Here is a 26354-nt window from a genome sequence, read left to right as displayed (position 1 = left end):
GGGGGCTGTTCCTATGACAGTAAAGTGGCAGCCTTAACGCCTAGGTAAGAGATGGGGAGATGGAGAGCATCTGGGTGGGCATCTGCACATCAAGAGCCTTGTGAAAGGCCTCACAGACTCAGAACTGACTAGTTGAGCCTATCATACCCTCATTTTCTTTTCTTTTGTTTGGCAGTTTTTGGCTGGGGCTGGGTTTGAACCCACCACCTCTGGCATATGGGGCCAGTGCCCCACCCCTTTGAGCCACAGGCACCGCCCCACACACCCTCATTTTCAACCCAACTGATCGGCAACCATCCTTGTCATCCATCATTATGTGTTATGTCAGAGTCCTTCTATGTGCACTGATGAGGAACTTGAAGCTCACAGTGGTTAAATTGCTTGCCTGGGGTCACATAAGCTGGATGCAAATCCAAATCTGGCTGGGTCAGAATGCAGTTCTTAACCATGGAAGTACAAAAACGTTTTCCAGCCCTTACCCAGCGGACAGCCCACTTTGCATTTGCTTTCTCTTTACCTACCCACAGCCCAAACTTAGAAGGTAGTCAATTTAGAGCTCCAAATGCTGGTAGAGTTTACCAGCTTGGTCCTGAATTAAGACACTGAGGAGGAGGTGCAAAAACGTGTAAGTCACAGTTTGTTTTGAGGAGCTCCTTATACAAGATAGATGGAAAGTAAAACTGGGTCTAAATAAGCAATGAAGTCAATGAGGCTGGGCTGGACTCACCCAGAGGGTTTCCTGGATAAAGGGGACTAGGTAGGGCCTAGGAGAAAGGAAGGGAATTGGAGAAGGAACTGCAAGTAGGGAGGTAGAGGTAGTGTGATCAGACACCAGAACCATAGTCTGTGCCACACCTACGATTCTTCCCTCTCCACTGTACCTACCTGCGCTCTTGTGTAGCCAGGCCTAGTCAAAACTGCACCTCCTCTGGGAAGTCTTTCCTGAAGACCCTATCCTTTGCTTGTCCACTCCTTGAGATTCTGAGATGCATCTGGTTTGTACTACTCATGGGGTTGTTCTCAGCCTAGGTTGCCATCAAGTGGAACTCTCTCACTCCTGCTAGATTTATAATTTATATTTGAGTCTTTGTCAACCTCAACCCCAGAAAACTGGATATCTCCCATGCCCCTCCCCCATAGTTTTAACAATTCCCCTAGGTGTAAAAAGTCACTGGTATACCCTTACCCCCGTTAAGTATTATACTTAGTTTTTCATTGTGAGATTGTCTTATAAAAACAAGAGTTTATTTTCTAAATATGAAATCATAATATTGAATATTAACACTATTATAGGTTTCAAAATCTACCTCCCTATCCCCATAACACAATTTGGGCATGATTTGATCCTCATAGGCCCAGCACACATCAGCCCCATCCTTATAGATCTAAGTTGTTAAATATGTAATCCTTTTGCCTATTTCTTCATCTTAAAATTTTGTGGTACCAGGGGTGTATTTTGAAGAAACAAGATGAAATTAAAGCACTTAGCACAGAGTCTGGTACATTATAGTTACAAAATAAATACTAATTATAACTAATATCCTTTTGAGTTCCCTAGCACTCTAGTCAAGTTAGGAGCTCAGAAACCATGGGTTCAACAACTTTTAGGACCAGACAATATTTAAGAAAGATACTTGAGGGCGGTGCCTGTGGCTCAGTGAGTAGGGCGCCAGCCCCATATGCCGAGGGTGGCGGGTTCAAACCCAGCCCTGGCCAAACTGCAACCAAAAAATAGCCGGGCGTTGTGGTGGGCGCCTGTAGTCCCAGCTGCTCGGGAGGCTGAGGCAAGAGAATCGCGTAAGCCCAAAGAGTTAAGAGGTTGCTGTGAGCCATGTGACGCCACGGCACTCTACCCGAGGGCGGTAAAGTGAGACTCTGTCTCTACAAAAAAAAAAAAAAAAAAAAGAAAGATACTTGATTCCTGAAGTTGTCTTATAATGTTATGGCAAGGGGAGGTAGCAGGGGATTGCAGACTATGAAAAATGACCCTACTCTCCTCTTCTAGGGAGCTCAGAAGAACGAGGTCTGATACAGTGGAAAGCTGGGGCCCATGCCAACAGTGAGATGTCTACCAGCCTTAGGAGCTATGACTTCCCCATTGGGATGGGCATAGTAAAAAGAATCGGTTTTCTGAAATACATTCCTATCTGCCCAGTCTTCAAAGGATTTTCTTCAAGGTCCAAAGATCAGTTTCCAGTTCCAGAAGATACTCCAGAAAATATAGAAACTGGGTCTGTGAACACAAAGGTCTGAAAAATTACTTCCAGAAAAGGTAGGATCTGTCTATGGCTTTTGTAGGAACGCTGAATAATCAAAACATTTTTATGCTTTAACCAAACTACTCAGTTTCCATTTTTGTGAACTATTTTAGAGTCTTCAAGGGGAAGATGGACTGGATAAAAAGTCAATATATGGATTTTGGGTGGAATTCCTTAGGTAGTTTATACTAAGACCAGACATTCCCAAATGATGTGGGCCACTGAGAAGTTACAAGTATGCTGAAATTATCAATCCCTTCAGCATTCCAGATACCTGAGCAGAATCTGGACCAACTGGAGTTCACAAGCTAGTAACTCCATCCATGGGCAACCTCATTCTTCCACTCCTAGATGCTAAACAAATTATCACTTTGACATGGAAAAGGCTGAGAAATAATGACACAGCACAAGAGGAAAAAAGCCTCTCACACAAGAGGAAAAAAACCTCCCACTGCCTTGTTTCAATAGTGGTCAGAATAGCCAAACCTCCTAAAACAGTTAACTTTAATTACCCTAAAATTATGCCTATATGAAAAAAAAAAAAAAAAAACTATGCCTGTATGGAACCTGATAAGGTAATCATTTGTCCCTAGGTCTTCTTAATGTGTGCCCTGTTAAGGGTCTGAAACCTTCCACGTCTATCTGTAATCCTGATATGCCTGGCTCCCTAGTTAAAACACTCAAGTGGTTTCTAAGTGAACATTCTTTAAGACACTTGAAAGAAGTTCCAAAAAAGGGAGATTTGCTTAGATGACTCCTTAATAGTTAAAATAATAGCAAAATAGATGGGACACAATGGCTCACGCCAGTAATCCCAGCACTTGGCAGGCTGAGGCAAGAGAATCGCTTAAGCCCAGGAGTTTCAGGTTGCTGTGAGTTATGACACCATGGCACTCTACTAAGGGTGACAAAGTGAGACTGTCTCAGAAAAAAATAAAAATAAAAAATAATGGCAAAATACTTAAATAGGGCTTTCTAAGCACCAGGGACTATCTTTATTTTATTTATTTTTTTGAGACAGAGCCTCAAGTTGTCATCCTGAGTACTGTGCCATGGTTTAATGGCTCACAGCAATCTCCAACTCAGGCTGAAGCTATCCCCGTGCCTCAGTTTTTCTATTTTTAGTAGAGATGGGGTCTCAGTTTTACTCAGGCTGGTCTCCAACTCATGAGCTCAAGCAATCCACACACCTCAGCCTCCCAGAGTGCTAGGTGTGAGCCACCGTGCCCAGCCACTAGGAACTATCTTAAGTTCTTTTTTTGAGATAATTTCATTTGCTCACACTTGGTAGAGTGCCATGGTGTCATAGCTCACAGCAACCTCAAACTCTTGGGCTTAAGCAATTCTTTTGCCTCAGCCTCCCAAACAGCTGGGACTACAGACACCCATCACAATACCCGGCTATTTTTTAGAGACGGAGTCTTGCTTTGGCTCAGACTGGTCTTGAACTCGTGAGCTCAGGCAATCCACTTGCCTCAGCCTCCCAAGTGCTGGGTTAACAGGTGTAAGCAATTGTGCCCGGCCTACAAGTTCTTTATGTACATACAGGGTATCCCAAAAGTCACCCCTTAAGGTTCGGTGCTTGTAGCTCAGTGGCTAGGGTGCCAGCCACATATACTGGAACTGGAAGGTTTGAATCCAGCCCAGGCCAACTACAACCAAAAACTAGCTGGGTGTTGTGGTGGGCGCCTGAGAGGCGCTCCCAGGTACTTGAGAGGCCAAGGCAAGAGAATTGCTTAAGCCCAAGAGTCTGAGGTTGCTGTGAGCTCCTCTACCAAGGGTGACACAGCACTCTACCAAGGGTGACACAGTGAGACTCTGTCTCAAAAAAAAAAAAAAAGGCACCCCTAAAGTCACCATTATGTGGGGGAAATAAGAAATTGTAGCTAAATGTACATTTGCCAAATATTCATTTATAATTTTTTTTTTTTTGAGACACTTGTTGACACTTTTTTTTGAGACACAAGTCTCACTCTGTTCCCCTGGTAAAATGCCATGGTGTCATACCTCACAGAGACCTCAAAGTCTTGGGATTGAGCAATCCTCTTGCCTTAGCCTCCCAGTAGTTGAGATTACAGGCATGCACCACTACATCTGGCTAGTTTTTCTATTTTTAGTAGAGACAGGGTCTCACTGTACCTCAGGATGGTCTCAAACTTCTGTGCTCAAGCAATCCACCTACCTCAGCCTCTCAGAGTGCTAGCATTACAGGTGTGAGCCACTGCACCTGGCCCATTATACAATTTTACAAATATTCTCTGTGTTGGCCACCTCTTCGTAAAATTTTGTCATGAATATTTTGTAAATAAAGGTACATTTAGCTACAATTTCCTATTTTCCCCACTTATGGGACTTTAGGGACACCCTCAATATTAACTCATCATACAATCCAGATACATAATACCGCTATTTTTTTTTTTTTTTTTTTGGTAGAGACAGAGTCTCACTTTATGGCCCTCGGTAGAGTGCCATGGCCTCACACAGCTCACAGCAACCTCCAACTCCTGGGCTTAAGCAATTCTCTTGCCTCAGCCTCCAGAGTAGCTGGGACTACAGGCGCCCGCCACAACGCCCGGCTATTTTTTGGTTGCAGTTTGGCCGGGGCTGGGTTTGAACACGCCACCCTCGGTATATGGGGCCGGCGCCTTACTGACTGAGCCACAGGCGCCGCCCATAATACCGCTATTTTAAAGGCACAGAAAGGTTAAGTGACTTGCAGTGATTACAGGATTTATATCCAGGAACTCCGGCTAGAGTCTTTCCTTGTTATCATTAGGTTACATACAGTGCCTCTTGCTTGAATTCAAGTTTACAATCTCTAATTAAATATACTATAAATTGGCAGCAGGTAGAAGTGAACTCATTTGCCCCTATCTGAGCTCACTGAGAAAGACTGTATAAGCCTCATACAGATGGCAGCTTGTTATGCCACATGCAGTACTGAGCTGTTAAAAGAATAGAGGGAACTGGTTGTCTCATGGCTCCAAAAAGAACAAGAGTCAAGCATGCCTCTGTCTCAAAGCTTCTTTTAAAAACCATCTATTTATTAGTTTTTTAAAGGTGGTATTAAACACTAAGGCAGGGGTCCTCAAACTTTTTAAACAGGGAGCCGTTTGGAGGGCCTGACTATAGTTAAAAAAAAACAAAACAAACTATGAACAAATTCCTGTGCACACTGCACATACCTTATTTTGAAGTAAAAAAACAAAACGGGAACAAATACAATCACACCGCCTCATGTGGCCCGCAGGCCATAGTTTGAGGACCCCTGCACTAAGGCATCAGTATTCACACCAAAGGACACCCCCCACACCTTTAAAAGAATGTGACCCAGAAATGACTGTATGGCCACCAGTCTTCTTCAATCCAACATACTCAAAAGAAAAGCCCTTGTGAAGGGCAGAAACAAATGGGAGTTTCTTTTTTTCTGGAGACAGAGTCTCAAGCTGTTGCCCTGGGTAGAGTGCACTAGCATCATAGCTCACAGCAACCTCTAACTTGGGCTCAAGTGATCCTCTTGCCTCAGTTTTTCTATTTTTAGTAGAGACAGGGTCTCGCTTTTTGCTCAGGCTAGTCTTGAATCCATGAGCTCAGGCCATCCACCCACCTTGGCCTCCCAGAGTGCTAGGATTACAGGCATGAGCCATTGCACCCAGGCACAAATGGGAGTTTCTACTAGAATAAGGTCATCATCACAGTGGTTAGCCACAATGTTTCTTACACGGCTATCTATGATTGAGCTAATAATGCAGCCTGAGGTGCTAAAAAGCAAGGATGAGGAGTGAACTTTATTTTACTACTGTACTTTTTTTTTTTTTTTTTTTTTTTGAGACAGTCTCACTTGTCCCCCTTGGTGGAATACTGTGGCATCAAAGCTCACAGCAACCTCCAGCTCTTGGACTCAAGCAATTCTCTTGCCTCAGCTTCTCAAGTAGCTGGGACTACAGGAGCCTTCCACAAAGCCTGGCTATTTTAAGAGACGAGGTCTCGCTCTGGCTCAGGCTGGTCTCGAACCTGTGAGCTTAGGCAATCAACCCGCCTTGGCCTCTCAGAGTGCTAGGATTACAGATGTGAGCCACCTCACCAGGCCTACTACAGTACTTTGGACAGAAATTTGCACAGAAACACACTTGCTACTACAGAATTTAACAAAGCCTAATCTCAGCACATTTTGCCAGCAAGGTTGACTTGAGATACTGGGCCCATGCTGAAGTGAGTATCACCACTGGAGAATCTGCACTCCAGCACCAATAAACACAACCATCAACTCAGTTCTACTATTATTTATTTTTTTAAATATTTTTGAAAAAATATAATTTTTTTACAATATTTTCAACTTAAACACTATTCACACTGAACACGTATGGCAGCTTAACCTATCCAAATATGAAGTTTAAGAAGCCAAAAACTCTTCTAGCTTTGTTAAAAGAAAAGTTGTGCTGCAGACTATTGTCGTGATAATTAACAAAGCAAGGAAAAGCACCACTCAAATCATGTTACAATATCTTTGTTCAATTGGATTATGGACTGGTGTTGGTCATAGGCCTGTGGACTCCATAGGTGTAACTATGATACAGTGAATCCTCAGAAGAACATGCAATCCTCAAATCACATACTTCCTCAGATGTAACATTAGCAGAATTCAGTATTCCTAACATGATAACATACCAGAAAAACCACGACTAGTGCTCATCTGATCACTATCTTGTAACCTTAGTTATCACATGCTTGTCTATAACAAATTACCTCAAATTAACTTACAGACCTTCAGAAAAAGATTCTTTTTGATGAGTATAAATGTAAATTTGAGTCTGAATTGAGAAATCTGCTTAACAATTAGAACTTACTTTAAATTTACTTATTTGAAAAAAGTTTACACATGAACATCTTTTATTTAATACTAAGGGACCAGTTTAGACTCAAAGACAACAATTTAATAAGATTTAGAGGTCTTTTAATTTGGTGCTTTTTCACAATCTGACTGGTGCTTCTTTCCTTGCTGTCTTCACATCAAGCCATGGGACCAATTCTAGTTTCAGTAAATGTTTGACAGCTTTTTACTTAATAACAGTCTCAGCACTTTTATTAAGCATGCAAGACTAACAAAAACTTTGGCAATGCATAAGTGTAACACAGTGACAAGAGAGAGCTTTTACAATTAAGTCTTCTAATACTGCCTTCACAGTGTGGGAATTGTGCTACATCCACCAAAAGAGGGCCCCCCGACTACTCAAATATTTTAGTACTTCACCCCAGGAACAAACTCCTTTGCATTTGGATTCAGATTGCTCTTGACCTGTAAAATAAGTACATAAAAAGCAAGTTCATTAACAGATGGCTTCAGATACTCAGAAACATTCCACCTAGACCCTCAAGCAAAAACCATCTAACACAAAAATACACAACAAAAGCATGAACTCAGATTAAGATTATCCTTAACAACACAAAAATCTGGACAGGGAAAGGAAGGCCCAGATATAAGCTATTATATACATAGATCATTATCAAATTGTATCAACTGGCTCGGCGACTGTAGCTCAAGTGGCTAGGGTGCCAGCCACATATACCGGAGCTGGCGGGTTGGAATCCAAGGCGGGTCTGCCAAACAACAACGACAACTATAACCAAAAAATAGCTGGGTGCGGTGGCGGGCGCCTGTAGTCTTAGCTACTTGGGAGGCTGAGGCAAGAGGATCGCTTAAGCTTAAGAGTTTGAAGTTGCTGTTAGCTGTGACACCATGGCACTATACCCAGAGCAATGGCTTGAGGCTGTCTCAAAAAATAAAAAAAAGTATATATATATGTGCGTATATATATATGTACATGTAACAACTTTCTAGTGAAAATAGAAATTGAAATTAAATTTACTGGCTCGGCACCTGTGGCTCAAGTGGCTAAGGCGCCAGCCACATACACCTGGGCTGGTGGGTTCAAATCTAGCCCGAGCTGGCCAAACAACGACAGCTGCAACAAAAAATAGCTGCGTGTTGTGGCAGGCGCCTGTAGTCCCAGCTACTTGGGAGACAGAGGAAAGAGAATTGCTTGAGCCCAGGAGTTGGAGGTTGCTGTGAGCTGTGATGCCACAGGCACTCTACCCAGGGCAACAGCTTGAGGCTCTGTCTCAAAAAAAAAAAAAAAAAAAAGAGAAAAGAAATTAAATTTTACGTTTGTTGTTGTTGTTGTTGTTGCAGGTTTTGGCCTGAGCCGGGTTTGAACCCGCCACCTCTGATATATGGGGCTGGCACCCTACTCCTTGAAATTAAATTTAACTAGAAACCCAGTTTGCATAATTAAAGGAACAGCACTGACCATGGAATTCTGTTACTCTACGATACTTGACTTTCTTTAAACACTGTTATATCATGCAAACATGTTAAACAAGTATTAAAATTATGATTATAGGTAGGGTATGGTGGCTAATGCTTATAATCCTAGCACTCTGGAAGGCTAAGGCAGGTGAATTGCCTGGGCTCATGAGTACGAGACCAGCCTGAGCCAGAGTGAGACCTTATCTCTAAAAATAGCCGGGCGTTGTGGCGTGCACCTATAGTCCCAGCTACTTGGGAGGCTGAGGCAAGGGAATCGCTTACGCCTAAGAGTTTGAGGTTGCTATGAGCTATGATGTCACAGAACTCTGCTGAGGGCAACAATGTGAGATTGTCTCAAAATAAATAAATAAAATAAAATTATGATTATAGTAGCTGGGAGTTATTGATAGGTTAATTTTACTTTATGATGCTCACTGAAAATATGGAGTTAATTTTTCTCTACCTTGCTGTCTTCTAATTCCCACAGGAAGCATGATTTACAACAGGAAAAGAAAACTACATAGGTGCCAGAAGATCTAAGTGTGAAATACCAGCTCTGCCCCTAACTTCCTATGTAAACTTGGATAAGCCATCCTCTTACCCTCTCTGGGGTTCTAATGTTGCATCAGATTAAAAAAAAGGTGGGGAGAGGAATGGGCCAAAGTCTATTTTAATAGCCAGAGACTTGTACCAATATTATTCTATGCCTTTAAATCTTTACTTTCTTAAGTGCGTTTGTCAGCCAACAGGAAGAATAGCTGGGAATCTTCCTTTACCATGTTTTAGATTGCTATTTGATAAAGATGAAAAGAAACCAGGACAGATTACAGGGTCTGAAATGTAAGCATGTTGGCAAGCATTTACACTAAATTTGACTTCTACATTACTTACTTCAAGAGCAATGCATAATATTAAACATGTTAAAGCAATAATTTTAGTTTCATAATTTATACACAGCAATTTCCCTGGACAGGATATAGTCTCCCTTCCCCCAAGTGAAATATGTACCCTTTAAAAATTTAAAGTTTGAGGCCGAGAGGGTGGCGCCTGTGGCTCATAGGAGTAGGGCGCCGGCCCCATATGCCAGAGGTGGCAGGTTCAAATCCAGTCCCGGCCAAAAAAACTGCAACAACAAAAAAAAACTTTGAGGCTGAGGTGGGTGGATTGCCTGAGCTCACATGTTTGAGACCAGCCTGAGCCAGAGACCTAGTCTCTAAAAATAGCCAGGCATCATGGCGGGCACCTATAATCCCTGCCACTTGAGAGGCTGAAGCAAGAGAATCTCTTGAGCCCAAGAGTTTGAGGTTGCTGTGAGCTGTGAAGCCCTGGCACTCTGCCCAGGGTGACAAAGAAAGTGAGACTCTGTCTCAAAAAAAAAAAAAAAGTGTTAAAGTTTAGAAAAATAAAAAAGAAGCCAGGCGTGGTGGCTCACGCCCTGTAATCCTAGCACTCCATGAGGCTGAGGCAGGTGGATTGCTTAAGCTCAGGAATTTGAGAGCAGCCTGAGGAAGAGTTAGACTCCATCTCTACTAAAAATATGGGGTATTTGGGGCAGCGCCTGTGGCTCAGTGAGTAGGGCACCAGCCCCATATACCGAAGGTAGTAGGTTCCAACCCAGCCCTGGCCAAACTACACACAAAAATAGCCCGGAGTGGCACCTGTGGCTCAGTGGATAGGGCACTGGCCCCATATACCAAGGGTGGCGGGTTCAAACTCGGCCCTGGCCAAACTGCATCAAAGAGATAGCTAGGTGGTGTGGTGGGTGCCTATAGTGACTCAGGAGGCTGAGGCAAGAGAATCGCCTACGGCCAGGAGTTGGAGGTTGCTGTGAGCTGTTGTGACGCCACTGTACACTACCGAGGGCAATAAAGTAAGACTCTGTCTCTACAAAAATAAAAAAATAAAAAATAGAAAAATAAAATAAAAATAGCCAGGCATTGTGGTGGGCACCACAGCTATTTAGGAAGCTGAGGCAAGAGAATTGCCTAAGCCCAAGAACTGGAGGTTGCTGTGAGCTGTGTCACCACAGCACTCTACCGAGGGCAACAAAGTGAGACTCTCTCTCTAAAAAAAAAAACAAAAAAAACACACTGGCTTATTGTACCCTCAATGAATCCCCAACAATAAAAAAAAAAAAAAAAAAAAACACACACACACACAAACAAAAACTACTCTGGTGTTGTGGTGGGCATGTGTAGTTACAGCTAGGCTGAGGCAAGGAGATTGTTTGAGCCCAAGAGTTTGAGGTGGCAGTGAGCTATGATGATGGATGCCACAGCACTCTACCCAGGGCACAGAGTGAAATAGTATCAAAAAGAAAAAAACGGGCGATGCCTGTGGCTCAGTGGGTAGGGCACCAGCCCCATATACTGAGGGTGGCGGGTTTGAGCCCAGCCCCGGTCAGCTAAAACAGCAATGGCAATTGCAACAAAAAATAGCCAGGCATTGTGGCCAGTGCCTATAGTCACAGCTACTTGGGAGGCTGAGGCAAGAGAATCACTTAAGCCCAAGCATTGGAGGTTTCTGTGAGCTGTGATGCTACGGCACTCTACTGAAGGAAATAAAGTAGGCCTCTGTCTTAAAAAAAAAAGGGGGGGGGGCCGCATCTGTGGCTCAAAGGAGTGGGTGCCAGCCCCATATAAGGGAGGTGGCAGAATCAAACCCAGCCCCGGACCAAAAAAAAAAAAAAAATGGGGATGGGTGGGGAGGAGCGCAAGGGAAACCACTGTAGTCACCAAAATACAAAAAATACTTCTGAGTCCACATGGTAAATTCCGGGTATTTTTTTTTTGTAGAGACAGAGTCTCACTTTACCGCCTTCAGTAGAGTGCCATGATGTCACATGACTCACAGCAACCTCTAGCTCTTGGGCTTCCGCGATTCTCCTGCCTCAGCCTCCCAAGCAGCTGGGACTACAGGCACCTGCCACAACGCCCGGCCATTTTTTAGTTGTAGTTCAGCCAGGGCTGGGTTTGAACCCGCCACCCTCGGTATATGGGGCCGGCGCCCTACTCCACAGGCCACAGGCGCCACCCCCAGGTATTTTCTTGTCAAGGCAGGGTCTCACTCTGTTGTCCAGGCTGGAGTGTAATGGTCATAACTCACTGCAACCTCAAATTCCTGGGTGAAAGCCATCCTCCTGCTTCAGTCTCCTGAGTATCTAGACCAACAGGTGCACATCACCAAGACCAGCTAATTTTTTTATTTTTTAGTAGAGACAGGGGTCTCACTCTTGTTCAGGCTAGTCTCAAATTTGTGACTTCAAGCAATCCTCCTGCCTCAGCCTCCCAGAGTGCTAGGATTACATACATAAGCCATTGCACCTGGCCTCAGAGAACTACCTTATAAATACAACTAGAAATCGTAAATATGGACAGAAAAGTTAACATTCAGACTTAAAAGAAAATTGTGTGACTTGAGAAAATTTTGGGCGGCACCTGTGGCTCAAAGGAGTAGGGTGCCGGCCCCATATACCGGAGGTGGTGGGTTCAAACCCAGCCCTGGCCAAAAAAAAAGAAAAAATTATTTTATCTTAATTGTAGTTAAAGACTCTAGTGTTTCGTTATCACAATTCCTGAAAAAAAACTTTACTATAGACATATCATCAGTGATGAGACACTGAGATAACTAAAAATGCAAATTCAAGATCATGTCCCTTTTCTCCCAAGAGCCTATAAAATTCTAAAGCATAGTTTCAAACAAATCCAGTACCCTCAATAAGCCTGAGGTGGTGGAGGTGAGGGGTGAAAACCTACCTAACAGATACAATGAACATTATTTGTGTGAGGTGTACATTAATAATCCTAAGCATAAAACTATCCATGTAACAAAAACATTTGTACCCCCTTAATATTAAAAAAAAAAAAAAAAAGAGTCCAACTTAGGACATAGTACTATTGGGCGGGGAGGGAGGGGGGTTGTTTTTTGGAATTCCTTAAGACATTTAAGTATCCTAGGGCAGCATCACAAAAACCAATTGTGAGAAGTATGATAGCGGTCTTAAGGCTAGTTCTAGGATACTGCCAGAAGTTATTCCATGTCTTAAATGAGACTAGGAAGATCCCTGCTTCCACTGTAGATAGGAACACAATTTCCGAAGGGGAAAGAGATACAGAACTTTTCTTAAAGAGATAATAGCTGACTCTTTCACTTATGGGAAAGATTTTAGGTTTTAAAAAGATGAAAAATAACTTTTTACCACAAGATCTTCCAGAGAAGAGCCATCACTGATAACAAGGTCATTAAACTGGTCTTGGATTTGGTCCATAGTTTGTGGGAGATCTCGAGCTGGAATAAACCACTCATGCTCTTCTTCCTCTTCCAGCATTTCTTGGAAACAGCGTTCAATAAATTCTTCTTCCCATAACTCCTCTTCTATCTAGATTTATAAAAAATAAAGGATAATAATTTATACCACACTTGGTAAGATATCACTAGTAATAACTTAAAATATCCTGAACTAAGCCATTTATTTATTTTTTATTTATTTTTTTTTTTGTAGAGAAAGAGTCTCACTTTATGGCCCTCTGTAGAGTGCCGTGACCTCACACAGCTCACAGCAACCTCCAACTCCTGGGCTTAAGTGATTCTTTTGCCTCAGCCTCCCGAGTAGCTGGGACTACAGGCGCCCACCACAACGCTCGGCTATTTTTTGGTTGCAGTTTGGCCGGGGCCGGGTTTGAACCCGCCACCCTCGGTATATGGGGCCGGTGCCTTACCGACTGAGCCACAGGCAACGCCCGAACTAAGCCATTTAAAAACACAATGCTTCGGGCTGGGCATGCTGGCTCATGCCTGCAATCCTAGCACTCTGTGAGGCCAAGGCAGGTAAATTGCCTGAGCTCAAGGTTCAAGACCAGCCTGAGCCGGAGTGAAACCTTGTCTCTAAAAATAGCTAGGCATTGCGGTGGGGACCTATAGTCCCAGCTACTTGGGAGTCTGAGGCATGAGAATTGCTTGAGCCCAAGAGTTGGAGGTTGCTGTGAGCTGTGACGCCATAGCACTCTACCAAGGGCGACAAAGTGAGACTGTCTGAAAAATAAATAACAAAAAACCCCCACAATGTCAGGTAGGTGCAGTAGCTCATGCCTGTAATTGGCTGAGACGGATGGATGCCTTCAGCTCACAAGTTCAAGACCAGCCTGAACAAGACCCTATCTCTTATTAAAAAAAAAAAAAAACCCTAGGCATTGGTAGCACCCATAGCTCAGTGGGTAGGGCGCTGGCCACACACCGAGGCTTGCAGGTTTGAGCCTGGCCTGGGCCTGCTGAACGACAACAACTACAACCAGAAAAATAGCCGGGCATTGTGGCGGGCACCTGTAGTCCCAGCTACTTGGGAGGCTGAGGCAAGAGAACAGCTTAAGCCCAAGAGTTTGAGGTTGCTATGAGCTGTGACACCACGACACTCTACCAAGGGCAACATAGTGAGATTCTGTCTCCCCCCCACCCCCGCCAAAAAATAGCTGGGCATTGAGGCAGGTACCTATAGTCCCAGCTACTCAGGAAGCTAAGGCAAGGGGATCGCTTGAGCCCAGAAGTTTGAGGTTGCTGTGAGCTATGATGCTATAGGACTCCACCGGGGGCAAGAAAGTAAGACTCTGTCTCAAAAAAAAAAAAAACAAAACAAAACAAAACAAAAACAACAACACACTATCATACTGTCTCCCCTCTGTTTCTGTGCTAAGGAGAAAACCGCTTCCCATAAAGATCTAGGAAGATCTGTCCAGGGTTTTCTCATGTCTTTAGTCTTGTGTTAGCAGTGTATTTTCACCACTGAGGATAGCAGGGAAGTAGCAACAAATAAATAAGTGTTCTCTTCAAGGAATCATATATCAAAATTATCTGTAGTACTTTAATCTAACCCAAAATGACTAAAACAAAACCTCAAGGGGGGTACTGGATAATTAAAAATGAACAAACAACATCCCCCCAACACCCAACTAAAGCTCACCGAAATAAGACTAAGTTGTTTTTACTCATGAACACCCATCACTGCATATGGAGAAATCAAACTAGCTACCTAATTACCAAAGCCATGACTAGGGAGAAACTAGAAAAAAGATGGCAACAACTGCCAGAAAGGGGAATAAAAGACAACATTTATCAGTGCATAGTCTTCTGAAGACTGGTATCAGATTTTTCAAGCTGATCAGACTGAAGACCTCAGGTGGAAAACAATAAAATTCCATGCCCCTGCCTCTGGGTCCACCTGCTCCTGATTCCTGAATTCTCTTGATTTTCGCTGTAACACAGCAATCTGATTAGTGTAAGGCAATGGTTTCCAAACCTGATTGCTCATAGGAATTATCTATGAGATTTTTAAAAAGTTTCCCAAGGATTGGCGCCTGTAGTTCAGTGGCTAGAGCGCCAGCCACATATAACTGGAGCTGGAGGGTTCAAATCCAGCCTGGGCCTGCCAAACAACAATGACAACTAGAACAAAAAAAAAAAAAGAAATGGCCGGGCATTGCAGCAGGCCTATATTGGCCCAGCTACTTGGGAGGCTGAGGCAAGAGAATTGCTTCAGCCCAAGAGTCTGAGGTTGCTGTGAGCTGTGAGGCCACAGCACTCTACCCAGGGTGACGTAGTGAGACTCTGCCTCAAAAAATAAAAAAAAAGGGGCGGCACCTGTGGCTCAGTGAGAAGGGCGCCGGCCCCATATGCCAAGGGTGGCGGGTTCAAACCCAGCCCTGGCTAAACTCTAACAAAAAAATAGCTGGGCGTTGTGGCAGGCACCTGTAGTCCCAGCTGCTTGGGAGGCTGAGACAAGAGAATCGCATAAGCCCAACAGTTTGAGGTTGCTATGAGCTGTGTGACGTCATGGCACCCTACCCGAGGGTGGTACAGTGAGACTCTGTCTCTACAAAAGAAAAAAATATAATAAAAAATAAAATAAAAAAGTTTCCCAAGTTCCACCCTAGTTTTCCTGAATCAGAGTGTCCAGGGTGAGACCCTGAAACCCCAAGTTATTTCAGTAAGCAGCTAAGCCTGGTGGTAATTCACAGCCAAGTAAAATAGGACGGGTGGCACATAAATTTTGTGTCATATATAGAGGGCCAGATAAAAACACATTTTCAGGGACAAGTACAATCATTATCTGAGGGCTGTAATGGACTAAAAAAGAAAATGTACACAAAACTAACTTGTCTGTTGAATTCTTCTTCATTTTCCATCCACATGTACTCTGCAAATGGATTGTCATCTTCATGAGAATGACCGTTAATAATCACATCTTCATTGATGATGCTTGGGCTAGTACTGCTGCGACTTGGATCTTTCATGGTTGGCGTCAGTTGTCGTTTTTAACCTTAAAAGAATACAATTAATTTACCCATTCTTTAAGTTCTTAGTAAGCATCTTTTATTACTTATCATCACGGTTAGGTGTTAGAGGCACATGACATTTTAAGCATACATGAGAAATTGAACAAGTGGAAAAGTTTACCTTTTTTTTGTAGAGACAGAGTTTCACTTTATCACCCTCGGTAGAGTACCGTGGCATCACAGCTCACAGCAACCTCCAACTCCTGGGTTTAGGCAATTCTCTTGCCTCAGGCTCTCGAGTAGCTGGGACTACAGGCGCCTGCCATAATGCCCGGCTATTTTTTTGTTGCAGTCTGGCCAGGGCTGGGTTTGAACCCACCACCCTTGGTATATGGGGCCAGTACCCTACTCACTGAGCCACAGGCACCACCCAGTTTACTTTCTTTCCCAAATGATTTTAAAAAATAGCTGACTCAGCTCAGCACCTGCAGCACAGTGGTTAGGGTGCTGGCCACATAACACTGAGGCTGGTGGGTGCAAATCCAGCCTGGACCAGCTAAACAATGACAACTGCAAAAACAACAACAAAAAAAAGCTGTGCGTTGTGGCAGGCGCCAGTAGTCCCAGCTACTTGGGAGGCTGAGGCAAGAGAATCACTTAAATCCAAAAGTTTGCAGTTGCTGTGAGCTGTGACATCACAGCATTCTACAAAGGGTAATACACTGAGACACTGTCTCAAAAAAAAAAAAAGAAAAGAAATAGCTGATTTTTACCTAATGGACACAACTTAAGGGTATATGGCATACCTCCTGTGTGAGGAGCACTACTATAACACGGACCCCACTTAACAAATGTGAACACTGTGACCTAACAGTCTATACTCCCACATTCTTGTGAAATTTTAAAAAAAAGAAACAGCTGAGGACAGCCTTCATCCAAGGTTTTTTTCTTTTTTGTTAAGACAAAGTCTCGGCTTGGCACCTGTGGCTTAAGCGGCTAGGGCACCAGCCACATACACCTGAGCTGGCGGGTTTGAATCCAGCCAGGGCCTGCCAAACAACAATGATGGCTACAACCAAAAAAAAAAAAAAAAAAAAAAATAGCCGGGCATTGCGGCCGGCGCCTGTAGTCCCAGCTACTTGGCAGGCGGAGGCAGGAGAATCGCTTCAGCCCAGGAGTTGGAGGTTGCTGTGAGCTGTGATGCCACGCACTCTACCCAGGGCGAAAGTTTGAGGCTCTGGCTCAAAGAAAAAAATTAAAATGTAAAAAAAAAAACAAACAAACAAAAACAAGCCTGGTCTGGAAGACTCAAGTCATTAAATAAAATGATGAAAAGCAAATTTCACTTTTAAGAACTGATTTCAAAAAGTCCAGAGGTTAAAAGTGCCAATAAACTTGGGCGGCACCTGTGGCTCAGTCAGTAAGGCGCGGGCCCCATATACCGAGGGTGGCGGATTCAAACCCGACCCGGGCTGAACTGCAACCAAAAAATGGCTGGGCGTTGTGGCAGGCACCTGTAGTCCCGGCTACTCGGGAGGCTGAGGCAAGAGAATCACTTAAGCCCAGGAGTTGGAGATTGCTGTGAGCTGTGTGATGCCATGGCACTCTAACAAGGGCCATAAAGTGAGACTCTGTCTCTACCAAAAAAAAAAAAAAAAAAGTGCCAATAAACTTATAGTAACTTCTTAGTTCCTGTCTGAAGGTATAAAGGTATAGGTCTCTCTTTCTGAGTCCACTATTTGTTTTTTTTCTGGGTTCATGTCAAGTTTCTTCATGCTTAGATTTTTCCCTACATTGTACAATGAGTTTCAGGCACTTTATCTCTTTTTGAGTAAAAGCATTATCAAATATAGTAGATCTGGTTTCTTACATTGCTCAACAGCTGACAACATGATCTAACCTAACATATATTGTAGGCTATAAATTTGAACAATTAGATTTCAGACATTCTACAATATTCCTACCAATTCACAAAATCTGAAATTGCTAAAAATAGGTTATATAAAACAAATTACCTGTACATAAACCTAAGCAGTACTGACTTGTGCCAAAGAACAGCCTGTTGAGAGTCTGCTTACTTCAAAGTTATCATAATCAAGAGAAACACTGTAACAAAAATCTCCTACTAGAAATATTTTTTTCCACTTGGGATAAGTTTAGGGAAGAGACCAGCTCTGTATATGTGTTACCTGGCCCTTTAAATGAGTTTTATGGATTCATCCCTGAATACTAATGATAATATCACCATGGTGATAAAAATTTTAATTAAGAGGACTTCACCTAAAGAATAATGGGGAATTTTGCTGTAGTTGTTGCCTGTATGTATGTGGATAAAAGAGAGGCAGAGATAAGAGTTACGTGTTAGGGCAGGGGTCCTCAAACTACGGCTCACAGGCCACATGAGGCGGTGTGATTGTATTTGTTCCCATTTTGCCTTTTTACTTCAAAATAAGGTATGTACAGTGTGCACAAATTTGTTCAGTTTTTGTTTTTTTTTAACTATAGTCCGGCCCTCCAACGGTCTGAGGGACAGTGAACTGGCCCCCTGTTTAAAAAGTTTGAGGGCGGCGCCTGTGGCTCAAGGAGTAGGGCACCGGTCCCATATGCCGGAGGTGGCGGGATCAAAGCCAGCCCCAGCCAAAAGCCACAAAAAAAAAAAAAAAAAAAAAAAAAGTTTGAGGACCTCTGTGTTAGGGCATCAGTCAACAGAAAGAAAGCATGTGCAGGGCGGCGCCTGTGGCTCAGTCGGTAGGGCGCCGGCCCCATATACCAAGGGTGGCGGGTTCAAACCCGGCCCGGGCCAAACTGCAACCAAAAAATAGCTGGGCATTGTGGCGGACGCCTGTAATCCCAGCTACTTGGGAGGCTGAGGCAAGAGAATCGCTTAAGCCCAGGAGTTGGAGGTTGCTGTGAGCTGTATGATGCCATGGCACTCTACCGAGGGCCATAAAGTGAGACTCTTGTCTCTACAAAAAAAAAAAAGAAAGCATGTGCAGTGGATTACTCCTGAAATGTTTGCATTATGGGAGGTGAAAAGAGGGAGGACTGCTCCAGGCTAGGAGTCTGAGACCAGCCTGAGCAAGAGGAAGACCCCATCTCTACTAAAAACAGAAAAATTAGCTAGGCTTGGTAGTACACGCCAATAGTCCCAGTTACTCAGGAGGCTGACACAGGAGTGTTGCTTGAGCCCAGGAGTTGAGGTTGCAGGGAACTATGATGATGCCACTGCACTCCAGCACAAGCAAAAGAGCAGGGGGGAAGGGGTGGAGAAGATTTGGGTTAGGAAATTGAGGCACTAGAAAAGTAGAAAAGACAGAAAAACAGACAATGGATATCTTTGATATTTTATTATTTAAACTTGAATGAAACAAAACTACTTTGATAACAAGCTTCAGGTAAATACCGATCAGTTCCTCAAACAAATTATTCATTCTTACATGCTGGTTACCAAAGATTTATGTGCTGATCTTTAAATGAGTTACATTTTAGATTTTGCTCAAACACTATGAATAGCAAGGATGAATCCTGCCTCACAAAGGAATGGAACTTTATTTAATCTGTTAAGTTTTGTTCAAAACTTCTCAATATAAAATAGCTTTCATTATTATCCCAAACTGTACCCATCAAATTTAGACGATCAGAGCATTAACAAATAACAAGGCATACCACGCATATTGTTAGTTAAAAATACCAAAAAAAAAAAAAAAAAAAAAATTAAAGCCAGGTGAGTTGGCTCAGGCCTCTAATCTTAGCACTCTGGAAGGCCAAGGTAGGAGGATCCTTTGAGCTCAGGAGTTCAAGACCCACCTGAAAAAGATAGAGACCCCCCCCATCTCTACTAAAAAATTAGAACAATCAGCTGGCCATTGTTGCAGGCACTCAAAATCCCAGGTAACTGGGAGGCTGGGGTAGAAGGATCGCTTGAATTCAGGAGTTTGAAGTTGCTGTGAACTTGGCTGATGCCACAGCAGCATTCTAGCTTGGGCAACTGAGGCTTTGTCATTAAAAAAAAAAAAAAAAATTAAGTTTTAGGCTCAGCACCTGTAGCATAGTGGTTATAGCGCTGAACACATGCAGTGAGGCCAATGGGTTTGAACCTGGCCGGGCCTGCTAAACAACAGTGACAACTGCAACAAAAAATAGCCAGGCGTTGTGGCAGGTGCCTGTAGTCCCAGCTACTTGGGAGGCTGAGGCAGGAGAACTGCTTAAGCCTAAGAGTTTGAGATTGCTGTGAGCTGTGATGCCACAGCACTCTACAGGGCGAAAAAGTGAGACTCTGTCTCAAAAAAATATAATAATAATAATAATAATAACAACAAATTAAGTTTTAGCACAGAGTACTGGATATTCAATAGAATTGAATGGTTAATAACTACATGTGTACCAGGCATGGTAGCTCATGCCTGAGCTCACAGGTTGAAGATCAGCCTGAGCCAGTGTGAGACCTCCTCTCTAAAAGTAGCCAGGCATTGTGGCCAATGCCTACATGTAGTCTCAGCTACATGGGAGGCTGAGGCAAGAAAATCACTTGAGCCCAAGAATTTGAGGTTGCTATGAGCTGTGAGGCCATGGCACTGTACCAAGGGCAACCAAGTGTGAGACTGTCTCAAAAACAAACAGGTGACACCTGTAGCTCTGTTGGTAGGGTGCTGGCCACAATGAGGCTTGTGGGTTCGAACCTGGCTGGGGCCAGCTAAAACAATGACAATTGGAACTAAAAAATAGGGGGGCATTGGGTGGCACCTATGGCTCAGTGAGTAGGGCATAGGCCCCATATACTGAGGGTGACAGGTTCAAACCCAGCCCCTGCCGAAGTGCAACAAAAAATAGCTGGGCATTGTGGCGGTTGCCTGAAGTCCCAGCTACTTGGGAGACGAAGGCAAGAGAATCACCTAAGCCCAAGAGCTGGAGGTTGCTGTGAGCTGTGATGCAACGGCACTCTACTGAGGGTGACAAAGTGAGATTCTGTCTCTAAAAAATAAATAAATAATTAAATAAATATAGCTGGGCATTGTGGCGGGCGCCTGTAGTCCCAGCTACTTGGGAGGCTGAGGTAAGAGAATCACTTAAGCCCAAGAGTTTGAGGTTGCTGTGAGCTGAGATGCCACAGCACTCTACCCAGGTGACAGCTTAAGACTTTTTAAAAAAAAAAAAAAAAAAAAAAAAGTTGAATTCCTGTAAGAGATCGTTCAAGTATTTTAAACTACTATGGAGCCATACCTCACTTTCCAAGTTGGTGAAAGTCTTGAAGGCAACAGCTTACATTCCTGATATGGGTTGGAGGGAGCAATATAAACAGTCTCAAGAGACTGTGGTTGTTTGGACCTGTCTGGTGGCTCCCTGGACTACCTCAATGGTTTGCTACAAGGAGGTGGAGCAGCAGCACGTATACATTTGTCACAAACAGTTAAAAGATACATCTAGGCTTGGCACCCTGTAGCTCTGTGAGTAGGGCACCAGCCACATACACCCAGCTACCGGGGAGGCTGAGGCAAGTAATCGCTTAAGCCCAAGAGTTTGAGGTTGCTGTGGGCTGTGATGCTACAAAGTGAGACTTGTCTCAATTAAAAAAAAAGGTAAATGTAGTAGCAGTAACAGTTGGGGCAAACAAGCTATAAAACAAAAAGCCTGGGAGTCAGGGCTTTGAAAAGCTCCCACATATCATGGAGGGTCATAGAAAGCCATGGGCATGTCAGGGCTGGACACCTGTTCAGAAAAGATGTGAGAAGGCCCTAAGTTTTCACTTCTGGCCAATTTTCAGGCTCTGCACATGCAGGAAGTAAGATTAAGGCAGAGCTATATGCTGCTAGAGTATTGAAATTCAACACTATATGTGCCTGAACATATAGCTGCAAAGCCTGGAGAGTTTTGTTTTTTAAAGGCATTTAAGGGCTGGGCATGGTGACTCATGCCTGTAATCCCAGCACTGTGGGAGGCTGAGGAGGGAGAATGGCTTAAGCTCAGAAGTTCGAGACTTGCCTGAGTGAGAGTGAGGCTCCGACTCCTAAAAAAAATGGAAAAACCCAGCCAGACACAGCGGCGAGGGCCTGTAATCCCAGCGGCTTCGGAGGCCAAGATAGTGGGATGCCCACAGCCTGAGTCTGAGGTTGCAGTGATCTATGACACCACTGCCCTCTGCTCAGGGGCATAGGGTGGGACTCTGTCTCAACAACAACAACAACAAAGCAAAGAAATAAAAATAAAAAATAAGCAAGGAAATTAAAAAAAAAGGCATTTAAGGAAATCTCTGTCAAATCACTAATCACCAAGCTGAGGCAAGACAAGCTAATGGAAGACAGACTTCAATGGCCACACAAAAATACAAACTTCACAAAACTATTTCAGAAAAGTCACTAAAAAGATAAACAATTATGAGAAGTAGCAATAATCCTGGGGAGATAGGAAAATCAAATTTCCTGAGTTTTCACTACATAATGTTCAAAATGCCATCTTCTTGTTAGATAATTCCCTCTAAAACGAAAATACCACTTTTTTTCTTTTTTTTTGGGAGACTGAGTCTCACTCTGTCACCCTGGAAGAGTGCATGGGGTCATCATAGCTCACAGCAACCTTGAACTCCTGTCCTCAAGCTATCCTCCTGCTTCAGTTTTTCTATTTTTAGTACAGAGGAGGTCTCTTGCTCAGACTGTCTAGAACTCATGAGCTCAAGCAATCCACCCGCCTCAGCCTCCCAGAGTGCTAGGATTATAGGCATGAGCCACCACACCCAGCCAAAAATATAATTTTCAACAAAAATTATGTTGAGGCTCAGCACCTGTAGCTCAAGAGGCTAGGGTGCCAGCCACATACACCAGAGCTGGCAGGTTTGAATCCAGCCCAGGCCTGCTGAACAACAGTGACAACTACAATAAAAAAAAAAAAAAAAAATAGTCGGACATTGTGGTGGGTGCCTGTAGTCCCAGCTACTTGGGAGGCTGAGGCAAGAGAATCGCTTAAGCTGAAGAGTTTGAGGTTTCTGTGAGCTGTGACTTTACAGCACTCTACTGAAGGCTACAAAGCGAGTCTCTGTCTCGAAAAAAAAAAGAAAGTAAAATTGAGTTATTAGAACTGACCCTTAGACTGTATCAAATGCAAATTATTAATGTTGTGCAACAGGTGGCTCAGATCACAAAAGCGACGATTTGGATAACTTTAACTTTGGACCAGAGTCAGAAGAACTAGGTTCACATCCCAAGTATGCCATAACCTAAAAATAAAGTACCTTGGTTGTATGGCTCTGGAGCCAGTATAATGGTTAAGAGTACACAATCTCCAGAGTACTAGGATTTGAATTCCATCTCTTACTAGCGTGACATCAGGCAAGTTATTTCACGTCTCTCATTTGTTACCTTCATTTTATAGTAGTGCCTACAACCTAGTGATACTGAGGATTAAATTTGTCAGTATTTGTAAAAGCACTTAAAACAATGCCTGCAATTACTAAGTGCTATATAAATATCTGCTAAATAGGCTCGGTGCCTGTAGCTCAAACAGCTAAGGTGCCAGCCATATACACCAGAGCTGGCAGGGCTCGAATCCAGCCCTGGCCTGCCAAACAAAGACAACTACAACCAAAAAATAGCCAGGCGTTGTGGCGAGCACCTGTGGTCCCAGCTACTTGGGAGGCTGAGGCAAGAGAACCGCTTAAGCCCAGGAGTTGGAGGTTGCTGTGAGCTGTGATGTCACAGCACTCTACCCAGGGGCGACAGCTTGAGACTCTGTCTTAAAAAAAAAAAAAACATAAATATCTGCTAAATAAAATATAAACAATCTCCTTAGCTTTTATTTCCTTAATTTCAAGATGGGCAAGATAAAAACTTCTGCCTGTTTCAGAGGTTGTCATAATAATGAGTACACAGTCTATAAATTACAAGAAGATGTAAAAGCACAAAAGATTAGATTACAAGGGGGAAAGGGCCTTGTTTTCCACCCACTTCAATCTCCCACAAATCCACTAAATTGTGGTGCTAATAGTGGACATTTAATAATTTTTTTTTTTTTTTTTTTTTTGAGACAGTCTCACTACGCCGCCCTTGGTAGAGGTTAGTGGCGTCACAGCTCACAATAACCTCAAACTCTCATGGTTAAGCAATTCTCTTGCCTCAGCCTCTCAAGTAGCTGGGACTACAGGCATCCGCCACAATGCTGGGCTATTTTGTGGTTGCAGTTGTCCTTGTTGTTTAGCAGGCCCAGGCCAGGCTTGAATCCACCAGCGTCAGTATATGTGGCTGGCGCCCTATCCACTGAGCTACAGGTGCTGCTGACATTAAATAAATTTTTAAATTTTCATTAGAACTGAAGCAACACACTCTCGTCATGAAGGAAAATACCTGAATAAGGTACAGAGTGCACATTCAAAGAAAAGCCTGCTATAAACTTGCTCTGTCCGAAAAGAGCTGGAAATTACCTACCTCAATTTAAGCCCGTAAGGAATAATATGCATCATTTACCATTTAACCTTTACAGCAGATCTCCATTTCTTTTTTTTTTTTTTCTTTTTTGAGGCAGAGCCTCAAGCTGTCACACTGAGTAGAGTGCTGAAGCAACACAGCTCACAGCAACCTCAAACTCCTGGGCTTAAGCCATCTTCTTGCCTCTGCCTCCCGAGTAGCTGGGACTACAGGTACCCACCACAACACCTGGCTATTTTCTAGAGATGGGAGTCTCGCTCTTGCTAGGTCTGGTCTCCAACCAGCAAGCTCAGGCAATCCACCTGCATCCACCTCCTCGAGTACTATGATTACAGGCGTGAGCCACCGCGCCCGGCCAGTGAGAAGTAGTTTTGTTCAAGTTCACAATTAACAAGCTGTATAAACAGACTAATTTGCCCCAAACATTCTGTTTTTCACAAACTGGAAACAGAATCACAAAATAGTAAATACTGGAGTCTCATTAAAATCCTTACAGAGGGGCGGGCCGGTGGCTCAGTCGGTAAGGGGCCGGCCCCATATACCGAGGGTGGAGGGTTCAAACCAGGCCCCGGCCAAACTGCAACCAAAAAATAGCCGGGCGTTGTGGCGGGCGCCTGTAGTCCCAGCTACTCGGGAGGCTGAGGCAAGAGAATCGCTTAAGCCCAGGAGTTGGAGGTTGCTGTGAGCTGTGTGAGGCCACGGAACTCTACCGAGGGCCGTAAAGTGAGACTCCGTCTCTACAAAAAAAAAAAAAAAAAAAAAAATCCTTACAGAGAACATTTTCCTATTTGCAAACATAACCTACAATGGATGAAATATCAAGGATTACTTAATGAAAATGCAAACCAACATCTGATCAACTGCTCTAATGAAATTTGTGCAAAACAATGTCATCGCATTACAAGACAGGATTAGCCAGCATATGCAAAATGGGAATTTGCTTTCTGTTGAAATAAATGTCAAAGGCTGTCAGCTATGTCAGACCTTCTGCCAAGACAAACTGGAAGCCATATAAATCCTTTCTAGAGTTTGAGGTTTTTAATGAGGTGATGGGGCTACTAAATCAGGGAAAGCAAGAGGACAAAAGGAAGCAGATAAAGCCCTTTTTAAGAAACACTAGAAAATATCACTGCTGGCTGCTGCAACAAATATTTCGAGGGCATAACCTCACCACAAGTTTTATTTACTAATACTGTTTGGGGGGATATAATGGAGATAGAGGGGAGTAAGCACAGAACATTATTAGAGGTAAGATAACCAGAGTCAAAGAACATAAAAATTGGATGTGATCTTAAAGTTCATCTAATTCAAAGCCAACCTGGAGGATTCCCAGGACCCTCTCCTATCCGGAGCATAGCCTACAACGTATCCAAAAATACGGAGTAAAGAAGAATAAATGGGAGAAAAAAGATCAGAAAGGTACAGGCCCGATGACGATTACAGAGGGTTCCCCAACTGGCCAGTCCCTCCGCCCTTTCTCAACCCCAACCCCGACTCGGCAGCAGCGCGCACGCGCAGCAAGCAGGGGCTGCGCGTGGCGACGCGCAGGCGTGAAGCGGATAGAAACAATGAGCTTTGTTGCCGAGGCGGTAGCTGGGGGCAGGGGAAAGGGTACGGGCGGAGGGAGAAAGGACTTGGGGAATTGGGAACGTGAGAAAGCGCTATCCCGGCAACCCGCGCGCGCCACCAGTACCCGGATAGATGGCTGCGAGATCCAAGTCATAAATAATAATGACAATGAGAAAAAAAGCGACGGCCATTTCTCAGAGAAGAAAGAGAGGAAGTCGGCCCAAACTCATCCCTCAGACTTGGTGAAAAAAAGCAACGAATAAGGGAAGCCATAAAAGGCTCGGTGGACAACAACCCGAGGAACCCATGAGGCCCCTCAGCTATGGCCGAGGTGCTCTTTCTCGACCATCGGGGCCGGCGCACCCCTGTCGCCGCTCTGCCCGAGGGGCTCCCTCACCCAGTGCACGGCAGCGGGGACGGCAGCTAACGAATCCTATCTGCCTCCGCGGATCTCCACAGGCAGCGCCGCTTCCCCGCTCGACGTGCGCTTCGCCCGCCGCCTCCCTTCTCCAGTCCAAATAAACACCCCAGCCCGGAAGTGACT

General features: G+C 43.9%; 2 protein-coding genes across 2 annotated transcripts in view; one reads left to right on the top strand and one right to left on the bottom strand.

Moving 5' to 3' along the window:
* SLC23A1 (solute carrier family 23 member 1) overlaps positions 1 to 9497 on the top strand; it is a 20861-nt gene extending 11364 nt beyond the window's left edge. The window contains exons 15-16 of the mRNA XM_053566422.1: positions 2006 to 2272; positions 9053 to 9497. Coding sequence (XP_053422397.1) covers positions 2006 to 2253 — 248 coding nt within the window. The 3' untranslated portion in view covers positions 2254 to 2272; positions 9053 to 9497. The remainder of the gene's footprint in view (positions 1 to 2005; positions 2273 to 9052) is intronic.
* PAIP2 (poly(A) binding protein interacting protein 2) lies at positions 6527 to 26354 on the bottom strand. Its single transcript, XM_053566448.1, has 4 exons — positions 26208 to 26354; positions 15711 to 15874; positions 12764 to 12943; positions 6527 to 7554 (listed from the first exon to the last, which is right to left on the bottom strand). Exons 2-4 carry the CDS (start codon positions 15846 to 15848, stop codon positions 7498 to 7500), a joined length of 375 nt encoding a protein of 124 aa, XP_053422423.1. The 5' UTR covers positions 15849 to 15874; positions 26208 to 26354; the 3' UTR covers positions 6527 to 7497.

Source organism: Nycticebus coucang, chromosome 17 (genome assembly GCF_027406575.1).
Source record: "Nycticebus coucang isolate mNycCou1 chromosome 17, mNycCou1.pri, whole genome shotgun sequence".
Taxonomy (NCBI): Eukaryota; Metazoa; Chordata; class Mammalia; order Primates; family Lorisidae; genus Nycticebus; species Nycticebus coucang.
This window is presented reverse-complemented; position numbering and strand designations above follow the sequence as displayed.

Excerpts from the sequence above, each read along its gene's own strand:
- PAIP2 (XM_053566448.1), bottom strand. The coding sequence starts at position 15,848 with ATGAAAGATCCAAGTCGCAGCAGTACTAGCCCAAGCATCATCAATGAA. Across the intron at positions 12,944-15,710 it reads AAGAAGAATTCAACAGACAA|ATAGAAGAGGAGTTATGGGA; the intron begins GTTAGTTTTGTG and ends TTATAAATCTAG. Across the intron at positions 7,555-12,763 it reads CTTCTCTGGAAGATCTTGTG|GTCAAGAGCAATCTGAATCC; the intron begins GTAAAAAGTTAT and ends CTTATTTTACAG.